Raw genomic sequence first — 16,860 nt, 5'->3', positions numbered from 1 at the left:
AATTTAACATGCTTTGTCAGTTTTGTTGCCATGACAGTGCCAGAGATACAGGTGAGTGATATACTCACCTGTATCCATTTCATCCACGCTGTTCAGGAAGTCATCTGGAGTGCGAGGAACGCTGTAGCTGCTCATGCTCAGCCCGCTGTCGGTGCTCTCATCCCTGGAGTGGTAGGTCCCGCTGGAAATCCACAAACATCAAAACATCGATTAGAAACTGCCTCAAGGGTCCCCAACCTACCGTTCTAGAGAATCCACAAGGGCTCCTAATAAACTGTATAAAAAAAAGTGCAGAACCAACTTTTTTTAAATATACACAAATGTATTATTTTTTTTCCCATGGAATAAATCCCACATTGGATTTTGACAATAAAATGAAGCAACTATCATTTGTCATTATTACCTCACAAAGTTTTTTTTTTTTTAAACTTCCATAATTTTTCCCAAACATCAACATCCTGTAAAAGAAAATGAATCCTCTCTCTTTTTTTTTTTAAAAGTCATTGTTCTATGTTTCTGCTCTTGTTTTAAAACAATAAAAAAAACAAAACCCAGAAATAATATTAGGATTCTTGAAAAATTAACAGATTTAGAATAACAGATATTTATTAACATTTTTAAGTTGTCTTTTCAGGAGAGTTTTATTTAGCTGGGCTGGTTTTGGCTCTTTGGTTTGTGAAGGCTAAATGGCCTAAAACTAATTAAAATCCAACTGAAACCTCAAAAGTTTTTCTCAAATTCATCAACTTTCCTTTGCCATCAAATGGAGCTGGAAGCTTCTGCATTTGATCTGTTAAATTCTCACACACCTAATTCACTTTTTCACCCAATATAACAGGAAAAGACGCAACAATGAAAGGGACAAAAAGACAAAAGGAGCAAAGAGGATATTTGACAAGCCTATACTAATTAGCAGAAAAATATGTAGGCAGAGTATGGCAGAGGCAGGATGAATGAAGCCTTTGTGAGAGCAGGGGGAGCGTGGGGAGCGGAGTGAACGGGAATGGGTGGGGGGTTAGTTTGGCCTGTCCACTGACCTGACCACATGCTCTCATAGCCTGCTTGCTATTCAGCTCTTTCCACACTTTGTCAGCTTGAAGCGCTCGGATTTACACTCCGCTGTGACGCTCTGCTCTGTTTACGTGCGGAGAACTCTGCCGTCTGTCCGAACCGGCAGCTGTTTCCGATCTAATAAAGTCCTAACAAAGTGCTTTTCATAACACGCACCACCATTTTAGCTCTGATGCGACCTGTTATGCTGTCGCTGTACACCAGGGGTCGTTGCCGTGCGGAAAACTTCCGGCTGGTCTGTGTGAGTCATTAACATGTGAGGAGGGTTTAAGGCCAGAGACAGGCCCTCTGTTTTCGCAGCTTGCGTAATGCGGCCTCAAACGCCCCAGCGCACCGGTCCCCCTCACACAGGAGCCAGTAAGCATGACGAGCCGAACCAGAACTGGAGGTTTTTTTGGCAGGCGGCCTCATGCAAGTCAGGGATTCTGCTGTGACAGAGGAAGACTTCCTCCATTTTCTTTACAGAGCTCTCTGTGTGAGACTGACCTGTTGAGGAATGGGTCAGAGCTGTTGACAGTCATGGTCCGAGCATCTTGGGCCAAAGGAGAGGAGACGGGGTTTGTGCTGCCGTCTTGATCCATACTGGTGGGCAACTGGTTTCTCAAAGCAAGCTCCTGTGGGAGATGAAAGAAACCGATTACGAACAGCTGCAGCTTCCTAAAAATATGTCTGAACTATCTAATACCATGGTACCACAGTCGGTTTTGCATATTATGGCACTCATTATTTGTGAGACAACTAGGCCTGTCACGATGATAAATTGTCCAACAAATTATTGCAATAAACGACAATATTGTCACCTTCAGACTATTCTGAGACAAAGGCATAGAAATCCAAGTTTGTCCTCTCAACAATGGACTTCAATTTTTAGGCTCAGACAAGGAAAACAGGAAAAACTGCGAGTTGGGATTTTTGTAGAAAAATAAAAGCGCAAACTAACTTGTTTACCAAATATTCACACCATTTTTCAAAATGCTCAATTTTCAATATTAAAGATTAGCATTTCTTTAAAGAAAAAGTACAATTTACAAAAAAAGCATGAAAATGGAAATGATCTTGCTCACTTTCATTTATTATGTGACTAATTGATTTATTACTTATTGTGACAGGCTTAACAGCAGCAGCCAAAAAGATGGTGTTCTTCAAGCTATAAATGAAATAAAATCCCAACAGGAGCAAAGAGGACAACATTAAACTATAACTAGTAAAAAGTGCTGGTGAGAACTTAAGCTCTGTGCTAAGTGGGGATGTACAAGATATTGGCATCAACATCGGTATTGGCCAATTTTTAATTTTTTTTTTACATATTGGTATCAGTTCAATAAATGAAACTGGGCTGATAGTATTAAATGATTCATTTTTCATGTTGTCATTTTTGTTTTTTGGAGGGTTGGCCATGTTACACTTGTTTGGCTACAGAAGTGCAGGGTGGCGAAGGCTTTAACTGAAGCAGAGAATAAATAGACTTATTTCATGGTGTTGTAAGTTTAGAGAAATATGCTTCATATTACAATAAAAATATCGGCACTGGCACCCATTCTCGCATCGCTGCATCCTTAATGCCAAATTTGAAAACTAGTCTTTTAAGCTAAAAATTCCAATAGTAAAATTGTCAGTTTCTCTAACAGTGCATCAAAATCCAAAAAGCTGTCTTTTATATAAAACCTAGATAAAGAGGAAAGAATATATAAATCAAAGGCATAACTGTATTTTTACTAAAGGAACCATGCTAAATTGTTTATATACAAGTTAAACTTTACCACATTGTTTTAAATTCAGACAAAAACTTCATTGTTTTATTTAAACAGTCTTTTGCTGCCTAATGTCTTCCTGACTTAAGTCAATTTCTTCAGTTCCACATTTTATGTAATTTGAAGAATTAACACGGCATTCTTTGCAGTGATAATTAAGGTTTGCAAGGTGTCTTTTCAATGTCTGTGAAGCACTTGTTTTTGATCAATTTGAGTGCATGCAATGTGTTCTATATGAATGCCTAATATTCTGATGAGGTTCTTATGGGGAAAACTACAATTTTCCCAAAAGGAATTCCAACTTGTGGAGTAATTTCTGAAAATTATATAAGCTCCAAAAATGTCACCTTTTGGTTAAAAAAATCAAACCACTCCTACATTTTTGTTTTTATGACATAACCCAACACGTCTCTTAAAAATAGTGATACTTGTTATAAAAAATTTGGGAACCAATGGACTTGCAGCTCTGTTGCAGTAACACATTGCTCCATACAACCCCCTCCTGTTCCCCTCAAAGTATTATGTTACACAAGGGGCCAGCCGCCACAGTCTAAGACAATTGTTTGCTACACATGCTGCTTTAGATAAGGTTGAGGATATGATGTCACATTGTTCTGTTTCAACTCCTTCAACGGGAAGGTGAAATGACTTGACCACTGTCACTATTTTGAGAATCAGCTTTTACGGGAAGAAAACCCCCAAAAGGAAGGCCGGCTCTGAGTGGGGAGTGACGCTTCTGCATTAAAAGTCACTGCCCAACAAGTGTGGGGACTTTTTTCTTGTCGATTGGGTTATGACTTATTCTGACAGTTTTGCAAAACAGGTCCTGCTTAAACGCAAGTCACAGATTTCCATGTGGCACTTGTGTCAAACTAGAAGTGACTGGTGTGTCAAGGCAGCAGGTTTTAGTTTCTGGTTTACAGTCATTCTGTTCTGCAAGGTGCAGCCATTGCGCCACCCTAGATTTCTTGCTCTAGTGAGACTGGAAAGGTGTACTTTCCATCCAACACTGAAAGTCCCATTTCCTGTTCGATGAAGGTAAAACCAGTGCCAGTCTCTGGCTAACTTGATGGACAAGTCAGGTCGTTTCGCAGTTATCTGCAGAGTAATCTGTTAAGACCAGAAAAAGAAGGGTACTTTCAATAGGAGGCTGTAGAATAAAGCAGATCCACTCGCACACATCAGATTAGCTGATGTGTGGACGCACAAAAATAGCACAACTAGGAAGTCATTGCAGATTGGCCAAGGTTGCACAGCAAAATGTTAGGTCTGTTTTATTATTATTATTTTTTCTTTTGTTAAACTGATTTTTTAAAGTTCTGTTAAGTTTATTGATGCCAAAACAGTAATATTTACTTGGAAAATACTAAACCTTTATTGCACGAGCTATTAAAGCCACAAGACAAAAGATTCCAGCAAAAACAATAAATAAAAAATATCTGGCAAGAATTTTAAATCAGCCAGGAAACAGAGCTCCTGCAGCAGAAACCTCTCTGTGAAAACAAAATTAATTTTGCAGTGCTTTATAAGGACTAAATAACAACATGACTGCTGAAACATACAGCACATGATCTCCGTGGCCCCTAAGGAAGGTCAGATGGCTGTATTCTTCTCACAGCCCGTTGCATGTACACACACGGGTCATTTCCTACACCGTGAACTTTAAACAACCCAAGTGAATGGCAGGGTAAACAAAGTCTCCAGCACTCTCATTCATAACCATAAAGCTCAGTCTCCAGCTTATGACACAGTCCTGAGTAAATCAGGGGACGCTGCAGCACCACCCTGTGTGGGCGGGACTGTAAGGAAGTGATAAATTTACCACATATGACTCACAGGGCAGGATAGCTGAACAATAAAAACTGATCAAAGGGGTTTAAGATCCACCACTATACTTAATTCATGACTTACCAAGAGGAGGCATTACAACCCCATAACAAAGTAAAGCTGTTGCCTGTGAGTCACTGAGGATCCAATGTAATGTCCATGACTCATAGGACACAGAAAGGAAATGCACCCCTGCAAGTCCCCCCCTCCAAAATGAAGGTACTGAGACCAAACTGACGGCTGACCTGTGGTCTGTGCTGCTGCAGTCTGAGTCTCTCCTTCTCGATCTGCTGAAGTCTCAGCTGGTTGTTTCCTCCCATCACGCCACCGAGGGTGTTGGAAGGCAGCTGTCCCGACTGTTTCCCTGGAGCGCTCTGTGTGAGCCGCTGTTGGTTCAGCGCTGCAAAAGCAAAACAACAACAAAAAAAAAACAAAACTTAAAACATAAGACTGCAGTATATAAACAGCAAACATAAAAACATACAGTAGATTCAATCTCAATAAATACCATAAAAATCACTGCTTTTGTTGTATTTTTCCTGCAAACAGTGTTTTGTTTGTACTTGGAAATTTGAGTTTCTGAGTCAGAAGTCAATAACTTATCTTCAGGTTGTGCATGTTGCAGAAGAATACTGGTTATTTTTAGTGATATCACATTAAACCAAATGGCACATACAGAAATGTGCAATTTCTTTTGTGAATATGTTTCCTAAAGTGTGAATGCATAAGAAAAAGGAGAGGAACAAGTTGTGAGAACAACTAGCAAATCCCACAGGCTTTTTTTCCCCCAATGTGCCACTACAACCAGATCTACTCGGGTGCCAACGTCATGACTTGTTCTGAGCTCCAACTTCTGAGACTAAATAAATGCGGAAACAACATCTCCAGTATTCTGATCTTTGATTGGTATTTACCAGCTGCACTGTAAACAGGAGGTACACAAAAGTTTATAAGGCAGATTTGTTCACATCCCGTGTGGAAATTAAAAAGTTCAAAAGAGTTTCAAACTCTCTCAGAAGTCAGTGTGCTTAGTTGCTCTTCTATAATAACAATCCATTAGTCTGCGTTTAGTTGCCATAGTAACGGATACCTGCTAACCTGTCGCTTGCCACTTCAGGTTTGAATATAAGTATTCAAACCTGATACTGAGCGGTTTGCCATCCGAGTGGCCTGCTAGAACACCTAAGTGGTTTCAAACGTGTTGGTAAGGAGATGGGCAGAAATAAAAATGCAGCAGTGTTTTATGGGTGTTGCATATATATTTTGAGCTGTAAATAATACACTCAAAAACACAGAAAAGACAAATGACAGCAAAAGTTTTCCGCCACTCGGTGTGGGATACGACAGAAGCACCAATAGTTGAACAGTTTTCAACTTTCTTGTGTCGCTTCGCTAGCACCAATGTGAGCTGGAAATCTCACATGCGCTAATTCTGCTGGTTGCTTGGCTAGTGGAAGGCAACATTGCCTCCTGTGTTTTGAGCCCATAATTCATCCTGTATTCAAAGGGATAAATATATTGAGAAAAAGTTGTGGACAGAACTTTCCTACAGGTTAGCTCTAAACTATCCTAGTTAGCTTGCCTGCTCTGCGTCCTAGTTTCGCAGGCAAACACCTCGTATTCAACGAGTCACCAACCAATTCAGCACTCAAGTAGACTTCTGTGATGAGACTCCATTTTTAAAGCAGGCTGCAGCCATTTCTCTGGTAGCTGAAAGAGGTGCCCAATTCGGTCAGCAATAATGCCTGAACACCTAACTGTGTTCAGTCTCTGTTAGCCAACTGTGGTAGTGGCCAATGGGTTGTGGTAGTTTCCACAAATCATTGCATTTGGTTTTCAGTAAGATATTAATTGTTTCCGTTTCAAAAATGAAAACAAAACTAAATTGAGACACAGATTGATTGTTGGTCTTTATGATCCCACCTTTCCAGCAGACAAAAACAGTTCTTCCTCTTGCCCAGTAAAGAGAAGATGCACCTTAGTCAGATGATTTTCTGGTGGTGACAGGAAGAACTGGTTCTAAGCAAGCATGAGAACTAATTCGTCACTTAAATGGGTTAGGTGAAATAAAAAAAATACACATTACATGACAGATACACTACAGTCAGATCTTAAACAGACCGGCAGCCGAGAAACTTCCGTTTTGTTCAACACTTGGCTATATTTAAAACGTGATGGACATGACTGACAAGTTGTGCATTTGTCAACAAGTTGAGCATTCGGAAGAGGCGATCCAGTGCAGCCGGTTGCGTGGGACAAGAAGTCCCAGCAGAAGGTTTTTCTATCGACAATCTGAAACAACCATTCCTGTAAGACCTGATCCCCTCCCACTCACTGACTAACATAGGCTTTGTATATTACATCAGGCATGACTTATCCTTTCATTATGCCTTTTGTTTCCACTTGAACAAGTCGCAGATCATCCCTGAACACTGACCGCCTCCTCCTCCTGGCCCGACAGGTCCTCGTCAGCTGATCTAATAAATCTGATAGTCCTCGGCGACACAGCGCTACATCGGCTTGTGTAAACACAAAACCACCATTAACATAAGTTTCTTTCACACAACAAATGTAATGCATTGTGCTCTAGCAAGTGAACTACCAGTTTACAATATCAAATGTGTTTGTGATGAAAACACAGCTGTTCCCCTGGTGAAATCTTTGTTATTCTTAGCTGTGGTGGGGGTGGACCTCATAAACATAAGGCACCAAAGCAATGCCCCAATCTATGCATGCGAAGTAGGTCACAAGCTTTGTCACTGTAGTAGGGAGAGGGAAGTTCTAGTAATGGAACCAATGAGGAGCGGCGTTTGCTCATGGGATCCAAGTGGCAACCAAAACAAAAGCTTGATAGTGGCACAATTTTCATGCGGGCCCGCGTCTCTGTGCTCCACTGTCCTGGCCTCCTCGGCACCTTTCTCATCACCATTCAATCACTGTCTGTTTACACTCCTGCAGGGGCTGAATGAACTGTAGCTTAGGGCTCTCCCTGGGAAGCTCCGAGGGCCCCCCGCTGCCTCGCATCTCGCCCCCGCCATGCTCTGTGTCCACATAGCCCTCTGCTCTCCACCCCACCCGCCCGCACGTAAACAAACACACTAGTCACGGAGCTGCCTCCCCTCTCCCACACACATTATCTGTACCCTTAGGAGAGTGTGTTACTTCTCTCCCGCTTCTTATCTCGTGTAGATACTGAGGCCTTTAGAGGCTGGATCTTTCCGGCACCACGGCACCCTCAACAGTTCTCATGATGGCGTTCCTGTGCACGAGTCATGTCAACAGCACCGCATCCATCAAGACCCAAGCTTTGATGAAGAGATACAGTTAAGTGGTAGGAAAAAACTCTGACAATCTGGAAACCTTTTCAATTTGGATTTACAGATGCAGCGAAACAGAATACAGCGCCTCACAAAAGTGTTTGCCCCACTTTACAGTCGTTTAAACCCAGGTTTTCCCCAGCTTTGCATGTTTTGAGACCAATTTGTGTCATCTTTACACAATATCTCAAGCTTCTGGGGAGCTTTGGTGAGCAGAAACCTACATATACTGCCACAGATTCTCAATAAGATTAAATTTTTTTAGACAGCATTTTGATATTGACCAATGTGTAAAACTAAGCCAATGTTACCAAAAAGATGTACATTTCCATTTTGTTGCAGTTTGTGTTTCAGGAAAGGGAGTTAAGGGGGTTGACTATGAGGTTTTTGTTTGGGTATGTGATAGTGATGCAGTGCAGGATGGAGGAGTGTTTAACTGAAGGAGAGAAGAAAGGCCAGTGGTGCGGTCATGTTTTAAATGCTTTTAAAGAGGTATGCCAATAGATATAATGCATACAACATTGGTAAATATTGGTTATTGCCCATAACAGTGATGAGAATAACATCAGATATTGGCCAAAATTTTCAGTTCGGTGCGTCCCTAATTATTGGTTTTAAACTTCTCTACAACGACCGCTGTGACTTGTTATTCATGTTCCGGTTCGTCCACCATTTTTCTCCAACAAACCCCTGAGGTCTTTTATCCAACAACTATATTTATTACAAGATTACTAATTAGATTACCTCTAGCTGGGTGAACTAGATCTTATTAAGGAAATAAGAGTAGAGGTGTCTGAATGTGAAGCTGAAAGTCCATGTATTGTTGAACTTCCACTTCACAGTCATTCTCTGCTGCACAGTATTATGATTTATTTTGTGGGAAACGTGAAAGAATTCATGGAGTATAAATACTTTTCAAAGGCAGTGTATAGTCTATCGCTGACCTACAAAGATTCAGTAGCTGTGTGTGTGTGTGTTTAGCTTTTTCACCATAATACCAGGGTTGCATAATCAGTCTAATCAGGGCAAATCTGCTGTTTTTTTTTTTTTAAACCAAGCAGTGTGACTAAGCTCAGATTTGAATTTAAATGGAATTTTTCTTCAGGGCTCCTCCGTCAAGGATTCCCCCACAGACAAAACATTAAGTAGAAAGTGTTCACAAAAGCTGATGACATAAAGTTAGGTGGAAAGGGGCCAGAGTGATGTCTCAGAGCAAGCAGCACGGTTGAACTTTCAGGACATGACCGTGTGTGTGGCGTAAATCAGCAGTGAATACAGGTGGCGACTGCAGGTGAGCCGCGCCGATAAGAGACTAGTTAATGCAGTCTGCCTTTTGTCTTCTTCACGTTGCTGGATCTTTGCGGCACAAAGGTCCAGCAACTCGAGGCCTTATCAGCTGATTGCTTTGGCAGACAAATGCAGCACAGGATCACCTGGGGCAGGTAAAGCTGAGGGTGTGCCAGCTGTGGGAAGTTCTCAGCATGACCAGGGCACAGAACCTTTGAAGGTTGGGTAAATATTTGCCTTCTGCCGACTTAACAAGTTTAAGAGAAGGCCACTTGTGTTTCTCGTGTCGAGATAAGCCGGTGGAGAGAGAGTCTGGCTGTGATTGAAATACACCTTTGTTGTGTACTACACAGAGGTAAAAGTATTCACACCCTCAAACCTTTTCAGATTGTGTGTGCTTTATTGTAGTTTTGTGGGATACACAAACTGCTGTAGAATTGTTTATTGGAAAGCATGTCGGAGAGATGGCAATCATGTGAAAGATTTGGTCAAGTAAGCCTTACTCCTACTAAAACTAACAGCTTATTAAACCATCCTTGCATTAAAACATGATGAGGGCATCATAATGCTACGGGAAGGTTTGTCGTCGTAAACTTCAAGCAAAGTTCAAGGTGGGCATTTGTCAAACGACGTATCAGGGAAGTAGGGTAAAATATTTAAGAATTAAAAAAAAATAAAAAGCCAACTTTCTGTGTTTTTATTGTGTCCTATTTACGTCAAGAGTATTTTATAGTAGCAAAGCTATCAAAGTGACAACTTTTCTGATTATGCAAGCAGAAAACTTCACTTTTTAATCTATGACAGCTTTAAAAATCAAGCTTCCACTTCAGAGAATCTAAACTTTATTTTGCTTTGGCACTGGAAGCATAAAAGAAAGAAAATGCCCACGTCACCCAGCCTCTTTTAAATCCAGCCACTGTACACTTAATACATGTATTTGCCGCTTGTCACCTCTTTGGGACCTTGAAGAGGAGGCATACTTATCCCTTCGGCCTTTTCCCTTTGCTCCTTCCCCCTCCTTTGCCTCGCCTCTTCCAGTCTCCCCCACCCCTGTGAAAAGGTCTGGAACAGATTAAGAGTTGGACCGCAGAATAAAGAGGCCTGGCAGAGTTTCAAGTCTGTCTGGGGCTTGAGCAAAATGGGGCCGTGCCTGTGCTGGGCCTCACATGGGGGAAAGCCAGCCAGCAACAATCCTCAGTTAAAGACGCTCGGCCACTTTTCTTCCCAAAGCTCAAATTAGCCTCCATTATCACAGGATCTAGCTTATAATTGGAAAACCTACAAAACCAGAGGAATTAATTTTCATGCAAAAATATAAAATAGACACTCAGAAGTATGGCTGCAAGAAATAATCCGGTTTTCCTTCTAGAGGAAAACAAAATGCCTAGGAAAACGACTAACAAGGAGGTATAAATTGAAGAAAACAACTTTTTAGTAGCCAAAACTTTGACAATGCAGAAAAAATGTTTGTGGCACCTCATGAGTTAACAGTCATCCTAACTCTCCCCCGGCTTTCAGGGGCCCAGCCGCCTTGTGTGTTCAAGACTTCAAAATCTTCAAAGAGCTCTGCCGATCACAGCCGCCATCTCCCTCCCCAGCTGCCCTGCTCCCCTTACAACTCTGTTTTGAACTTTCCAGTCCGCTCTCTGTGCACGGCATGACCGCTTACATAAAACCAGAGCTTCAAGAGCCCGGCCTCAACTGAAAAAAAAAAAATAAACTAACACTAAAATTAAAGAGGATAACACACCGCACGCCGACTCATACATGTTGCCTTTGTGAACCTGAGGGCGAGCTTCCCTGGGGAAACACGGCTGCAGTGAAAGGGTGGCACCTGAAGCAGAAATGAGTCAGAAGGACGCATGCAGGAGCCTTGATCTCTGGAAATCCCAACACACTGGGGGATTAGCTCATTCCCATGGCTGCGGAGACGTTTCAGCACATGTACCTGGGACCTGTCACTAATTCACCGACGCTGGCACCCACACACCGAAAAGCCAACTGTCAAACTTCAGCTTGGCCTGTAGGATTAATGGCTAACTCAGCTGTTGGGCCAACACTAAAATGGCCAACAAAAGTTTAGGTGGGAATTTTGATGGAAGGCAGGGAATGGGGGGGGTTTGGAGAAATCTGGTTTGAACCAACAACAGTTGATTAAAAGCCTCTTACCAATGGAGGCTGATCAAATGAACTGTGACTCAATCACTTCTCATTATAAAGCATGTTTTCAAAATAAGTTATGATGGAATTCCACCAAAATATCTCCTAAAATAAACTGAAGCTGAACTGAGATCTTGTAGTTTTACTCTACAAATTGTATCCCCGATTTGGTACCGAGTTACCCAACTATTGCATATCAATTTCTTTCTCTTGGTAATTAAGTGTTTGGATCAATACTCAAACTAAATAATCATTGAAATTTTTCAATATTTAAACATAAAATGTCTCGCCCCTCCCCCATTTTCTGGCTTTAGGAAACTCACCATAGCGTGGCTCAAGTCGAGGGTCCAGCCAGGATGTGGTCTTGTTTGTGTGGTTGATGTAGTAAATTTCTCCCTCTTGCGTTATGGCTTGTTCCCAGCCTTCAGGAAGGGATCCTGGGGGATTACAAACCAAAACACTGCTAAGTGTTTTGCATATGTTGCTTTTAAGTGACTCTACATTTGTAAACCTAAGCAAAGACGAGCTTCAAATGAATTTGTATGTAGCTCTAGAATATACACCACACAATAAAAAAGCTTCCAACATTTGAAAGGTTTTATCATTTGCCAATATCTAAACAGGCTGAAATGAATCCACAGGACACAAAAAAGCGACTTTATTTTCTAGAACTCTAATCTGAGAGTCGGAGCTTCAAAACAACACAGAGGACGTGTAACGTTCTGCCTGATTCTTCCCTCACCTGGGGCAAATTCCAGCTGCATGGTCAGAACTGAGAGCAGAGACAAGCAAGAACTAGACCAGACCCGTATTCTACACCGTGCTGTGCAAATGTAGCTGTCCATATATCCACTAAAATCATTTTGAGTTAAGAAAAAGAAAGAAGTGAAAAACATAAAAAATAAATAAATAAAAAAAAGCATGATTTAGTACACACCACTGGCTGGGTTCATAAGGTTCTGTGGCTGGACTGGAACAGAACTGGGGGGAGCCGGCTGATTCATCTGGAGGAGGGACTTGCGAGGATCCTGCCAGGTGGTAGTTTTCTCATTGTGGCTGCAAGAGGAAAAGAACACAAAATAAATTTATTTTGTTATAATAACACCAAAAAATGAAAAAATAAAATATGTTGGAACTGCAACTAATTTCAGTAAATGGCCTTGTTTTTAGTCTATTCCCCTCTTAATGATTAAATCCATTAGTAAATTAGCTGATGATTATTTAAATAATTGATTTATCATGATTAATAGTTTCAGTCCTAAAATATATTGTTTCACAAATAACGTTATGCATTATCAGCATACCTATGCTAAGAAATATTGCAGTAACAAAGAGTCTCAGCTTGGAGGATCTTACAGAGTGGCCCTAGATTGGAGCCTTGAGGAACCCCACATGCCAACAGGCACAATGTAGTCCTGATCCGTTAAGTACAGATCCAATTTATCATGAGAAATTATCTTGGTGTATAAATGTTCACATCCCCTAAGTAAACATGACCTTTAGATAAATAGGGCCAAAAATGAAATAATAAAAAAAGACAACATAAGATAAGTAGAAAAAGTCTTGAAAGCTTCCAAGAAGCTGTAATTTGTTTCGAAATAGCTATTGTAATGTCAGACAATGTTGCTTCATCTATTTTCTGACCATCTTTGCCGGGACGGGACAGGACAGGGGCGGGTGAAGTGGGGTGCGCATTGTGTGCAGCTCTGTGAAGGCATTGATAATTAGTGCTTTGTTGGCACTTGTTGCTTGATTAAGATGGAAAGCTAATACAGGAAGCCCTCCTCTCCCAGGCAGGACCCTCTCTATTGAGGGAGGGTCAGTCCCAGGGCTCAACGCAGGGGGTCCCTTTTTCCTGGAAGCGGCTCGGACACCGCGGAGTGTCGGGGGCTTTAACAATCTGGCGCCACATTTACAAAGCTTTCACCTGCTTGACAATGGCGCAGACTGAGCTACGACCTAAAACCTAACTATTCACTTGTTTTGCTTTTGAAGCATCCTATTTAGAGAACCCCACCACCAACACCAACCCCCTCCACCCTCCTCCTCTCCCCTCATTCGAAACAAAAATGGCACCAAACTCCAGTAGTTTGTTTGTCCAGTTCAACAATGTTGCTTTATTGTTGTACTAGTGAACAAATAATCTTAGCAGGCCAGACAAAAATAAGATTACATCTGTGTTGCCAATTAACACTACTATTAAACTTCAATAACATAGCACAATACAGACGTGTTTGGCTGCCTGGAGTTCATTTGATCCCAAAGTGCCATTAAGAGCAGATTCTGGAACAGCTGGGCGCAGTGAGATTCAGAAAGTTTCTCTTGGTCAGTCCAGTAATCCTAGCCTGCCTGGCCACTCTCTATCCCAGACCAGAGCGCGAGTGGGCCTGACTCAGCAACTCCTCCCCCTGACACAATGAAACCCATTTTGAAGCCCCCCTCTTGTTTATGCTTTATTGATCAAAGGAGCTGCCAAATCCCTTACTAACCCTTCCCCCAACCCTCTTTCTCTCTCTCTCTCTCTCACACACACACACACACACACCCAATCACCAACTACACACAGTGAACTGCAGCTACTCCAATTGAAGGTGACCCTTAAGAAAGTCAGGTCACATGGAAAAGAGTTGAAACAAGAGAAGGAAAAATAAGTTTCCAATTTCACATAACAAATTAAACATTGTTACATGTGCAATCCCTAGAAAACAAATCCCATTTATACAAAAGTCACCTTTCTGTCTTGATAAAGATTTGTCACAACCTTTTTGACTCTAGAGAGAGTCAAAATAACTGAGCAGCAGATAACATGTTTCTGAAAAAAGACAATCCTAGCAATACGATTGATGATGAATTCATATTTTCTGGTGGAAAAAGCTAGAAACAGAGTGTTTACTCTATAAGCACTGCATTTCAATTTCAATCATTTAAAAAAAAAAAAATCCTACCAATGCTGGAAAACAGAAGCAGAAAATTTACAAGCATTTACAAAAACATTTACCTGAAATACATCTGACTCAGAGTTATTGTTCTTTAAATTGTCTCCACTTGTTAACTTATTTGTTTTTTGAAAGTTGTTTTGATGATCTGCATGTAAAAAATGTTAGCCATGTGAATCTCATTTTGTTCTAATCTACCATGCTGTTGGTTGTCTTGTGAATTAATGAGAATTGCAAATGAGGAGAAAATTGAACAGAAGTGTATAAAAGGCTCGTTCAATTTATTTGAAATTTCACAGGCCTTGTTTTTGTAGTTTTGCCACAGTTATGGTGTTTATCCTGCCTTTCCTCCATTTAAAGACAAATTACACAAAGGGCGAAGAACAGAGACCATGGGAGCAGACTAGTGGCCAAGCAGTGGGATATGGGAGGAAGGGCTTATTCTAAATAAGGGGTCTTAACATTTTGGCAAAGAGACGCAAAAACAAAAAGGAAGAAAGGGAAATGTACAACCTTTCCAAAACATGTGATATTTTTTTCAAATTTGTGCAAAGATCTTAGAGCAAATATTTAAAATAAAAATACATTCCTAGATACTACATTTTGTCTGGATACCAACTTTTTGTATCTTAGTCTGTGGAAACAGTTATAAACAAAGCCCTTGGTTCAAAATGAGGGCAGTCATAATCTAAAGTCTGATGAAATCCAGACGTTATTAGTGCGTCCAACTCAATACTGCACTGTATTCAAAGAGCCTAGATGTGGGAACTGAGAAAACGGGTTAATTAGTTACTAGGAATCAGTAATTCATCACCAGCTTTTGAAACTAAAAGATAACCCATTCAATCATAGTTGCCTGGAACCGTTCCGTATATGGCCAGCTATACAGCACGTCCCGTGGGTGAAACATAAAACAAAACAATGTCATGGCAACTGTTGGGGCGGCCGGAGGCCACCAGTTGCTGTCAGGAATTGCTGATGAACATTGAGTGCAACAGTCACAACTGCTCCCTGCTGCCTTCACGTCTCTGACAGCATCACAAGCTTTCCAAGACTGCCACTGCGCCCTTCCTAAATATCTCACTGGCACTGGATATAAAGGATAATACTTTTAAAAGTAAATGGAGATGTTTTTTTTTCCTTAAAAAAATACAAAAAAAAAAAACAATTTTGTGGCTTACTTCACAAAGGTTTTTGTAAAGTTATAACCTCTTGATGAATTTAGTCTTTAGGAACTGTAATACAAGAGGACACAAATGCAGCATTCTAAATATTTTTTTCTTAACTTTCCTCCTGTAAGATGTCATTATTATATATATTAGGAGAGGAAGCACATCATGCCATGTGTGTAAGAGAAGAATCACTGTAAAAATTGGTTTGTTTTTACAATAAACAAGGAGAATATTAACAAAGTTGACATTTTACCTGCTGATGTCTTGCTCTGTCTCTCTATTCTGCAGCCTATACAAACAGCAAATTTGTTGCAATGTAACTCATGTTGACAATAACAGTATTTTGTGCTCAGAAACAACTTCCACATCACATAGCTTTGCTGATAAAACACAAAGGTTGTTTGGAAAACTGTATTCACTGATCGGTCAAAGGTCAAATTTTTTAATAATTTTGAGTCATTTACCAATGTCTCTTGGTGGATCTCTATTAAGGTGCCAAAGCCATTGTTTTTAATTTCCTTATTTATTTATTTTTTTTAATCGGTTTTAAAAGGTTGTCCTTGAAGCTGACAATTCAAAACATTAAACAGGAATTAATAAAGATGGGCTTTTTCATAGACTGCAGAAAGGGCCAATTTCATCTTTCAAAAAACAGTTCTGGTCTATGGCTGAAAAGACAATCCCATCTACATAGCATGAGGCTGCTTACATACATGATCACAAATCAAGCCAACAGGAGGTCATGAAGATTTGAGCATCCATAAATGAAGCAAATATGAAAATACTTAAGTGGGAGTGAAGTAATTGATGCAGAGTGACACAAATGAAAGTTGTGTCTGGCAAACTAATTCTAAACATCAGAAGCACCTGATAGTCTGATGTCAATAGATCAGACTTTCTAGTCACCTTTATATATATATATATATATATATATATATATATATATATAAATCATTAAAGTATTGAAACTACCTCGCTTGGTGGCTTAGAGGAAGAGCAGAAGTAGGTTGACTTTAAACTTGCTGATGGTTACCCAGTCTTTTACAAAATAAAACCCCAGTAAGCAGAAGCCAAATTGACCCTGACTTGAAGCGTTTTCTTCAAATTAGGAAAACTTGGCTCTGGCTGATAAATACTTCAGTTTCTGTTTCTACAAGTCTTTGAAGAATCCTGTATTATACGAGGCATAACATTTAATAAACTTTGGAATTAATTAAGCATTTTAAAATTTTTAACTGAATTAGAGTAAAGACCATGCAGTCAAACTTCTCTATCCAGTGCCTCACTTTAACCTTTTAATATGCATAAACAACTCAGTTTTGTTTTTCTCTAGTCTGTC

The 16,860-nt window shown here is 40.4% G+C and overlaps 1 protein-coding gene across 2 annotated transcripts in view; it reads right to left on the bottom strand.

The window, feature by feature from the left end:
- Positions 1 to 16,860, bottom strand: part of yap1 (Yes1 associated transcriptional regulator) — a 32,317-nt gene that overhangs the window by 4,033 nt on the left and 11,424 nt on the right. The window contains exons 3-8 of one of the 2 annotated variants that reach the window (XM_044120444.1): positions 15,775 to 15,810; positions 12,351 to 12,469; positions 11,737 to 11,850; positions 4,895 to 5,049; positions 1,558 to 1,685; positions 69 to 181 (exon numbers count right to left, since the gene is read on the bottom strand). In XM_044120444.1, coding sequence (XP_043976379.1) covers positions 69 to 181; positions 1,558 to 1,685; positions 4,895 to 5,049; positions 11,737 to 11,850; positions 12,351 to 12,469; positions 15,775 to 15,810 — 665 coding nt within the window. The remainder of the gene's footprint in view (positions 1 to 68; positions 182 to 1,557; positions 1,686 to 4,894; positions 5,050 to 11,736; positions 11,851 to 12,350; positions 12,470 to 15,774; positions 15,811 to 16,860) is intronic. The other variant, XM_044120445.1, reaches the window with a different exon arrangement.

This window comes from Gambusia affinis, linkage group LG06, assembly GCF_019740435.1.
Source record: "Gambusia affinis linkage group LG06, SWU_Gaff_1.0, whole genome shotgun sequence".
Classification (NCBI taxonomy): domain Eukaryota; kingdom Metazoa; phylum Chordata; class Actinopteri; order Cyprinodontiformes; family Poeciliidae; genus Gambusia; species Gambusia affinis.
Note: the sequence above shows the minus strand (reverse complement) of the source record. Positions and strands in the feature narration are given on the sequence as shown.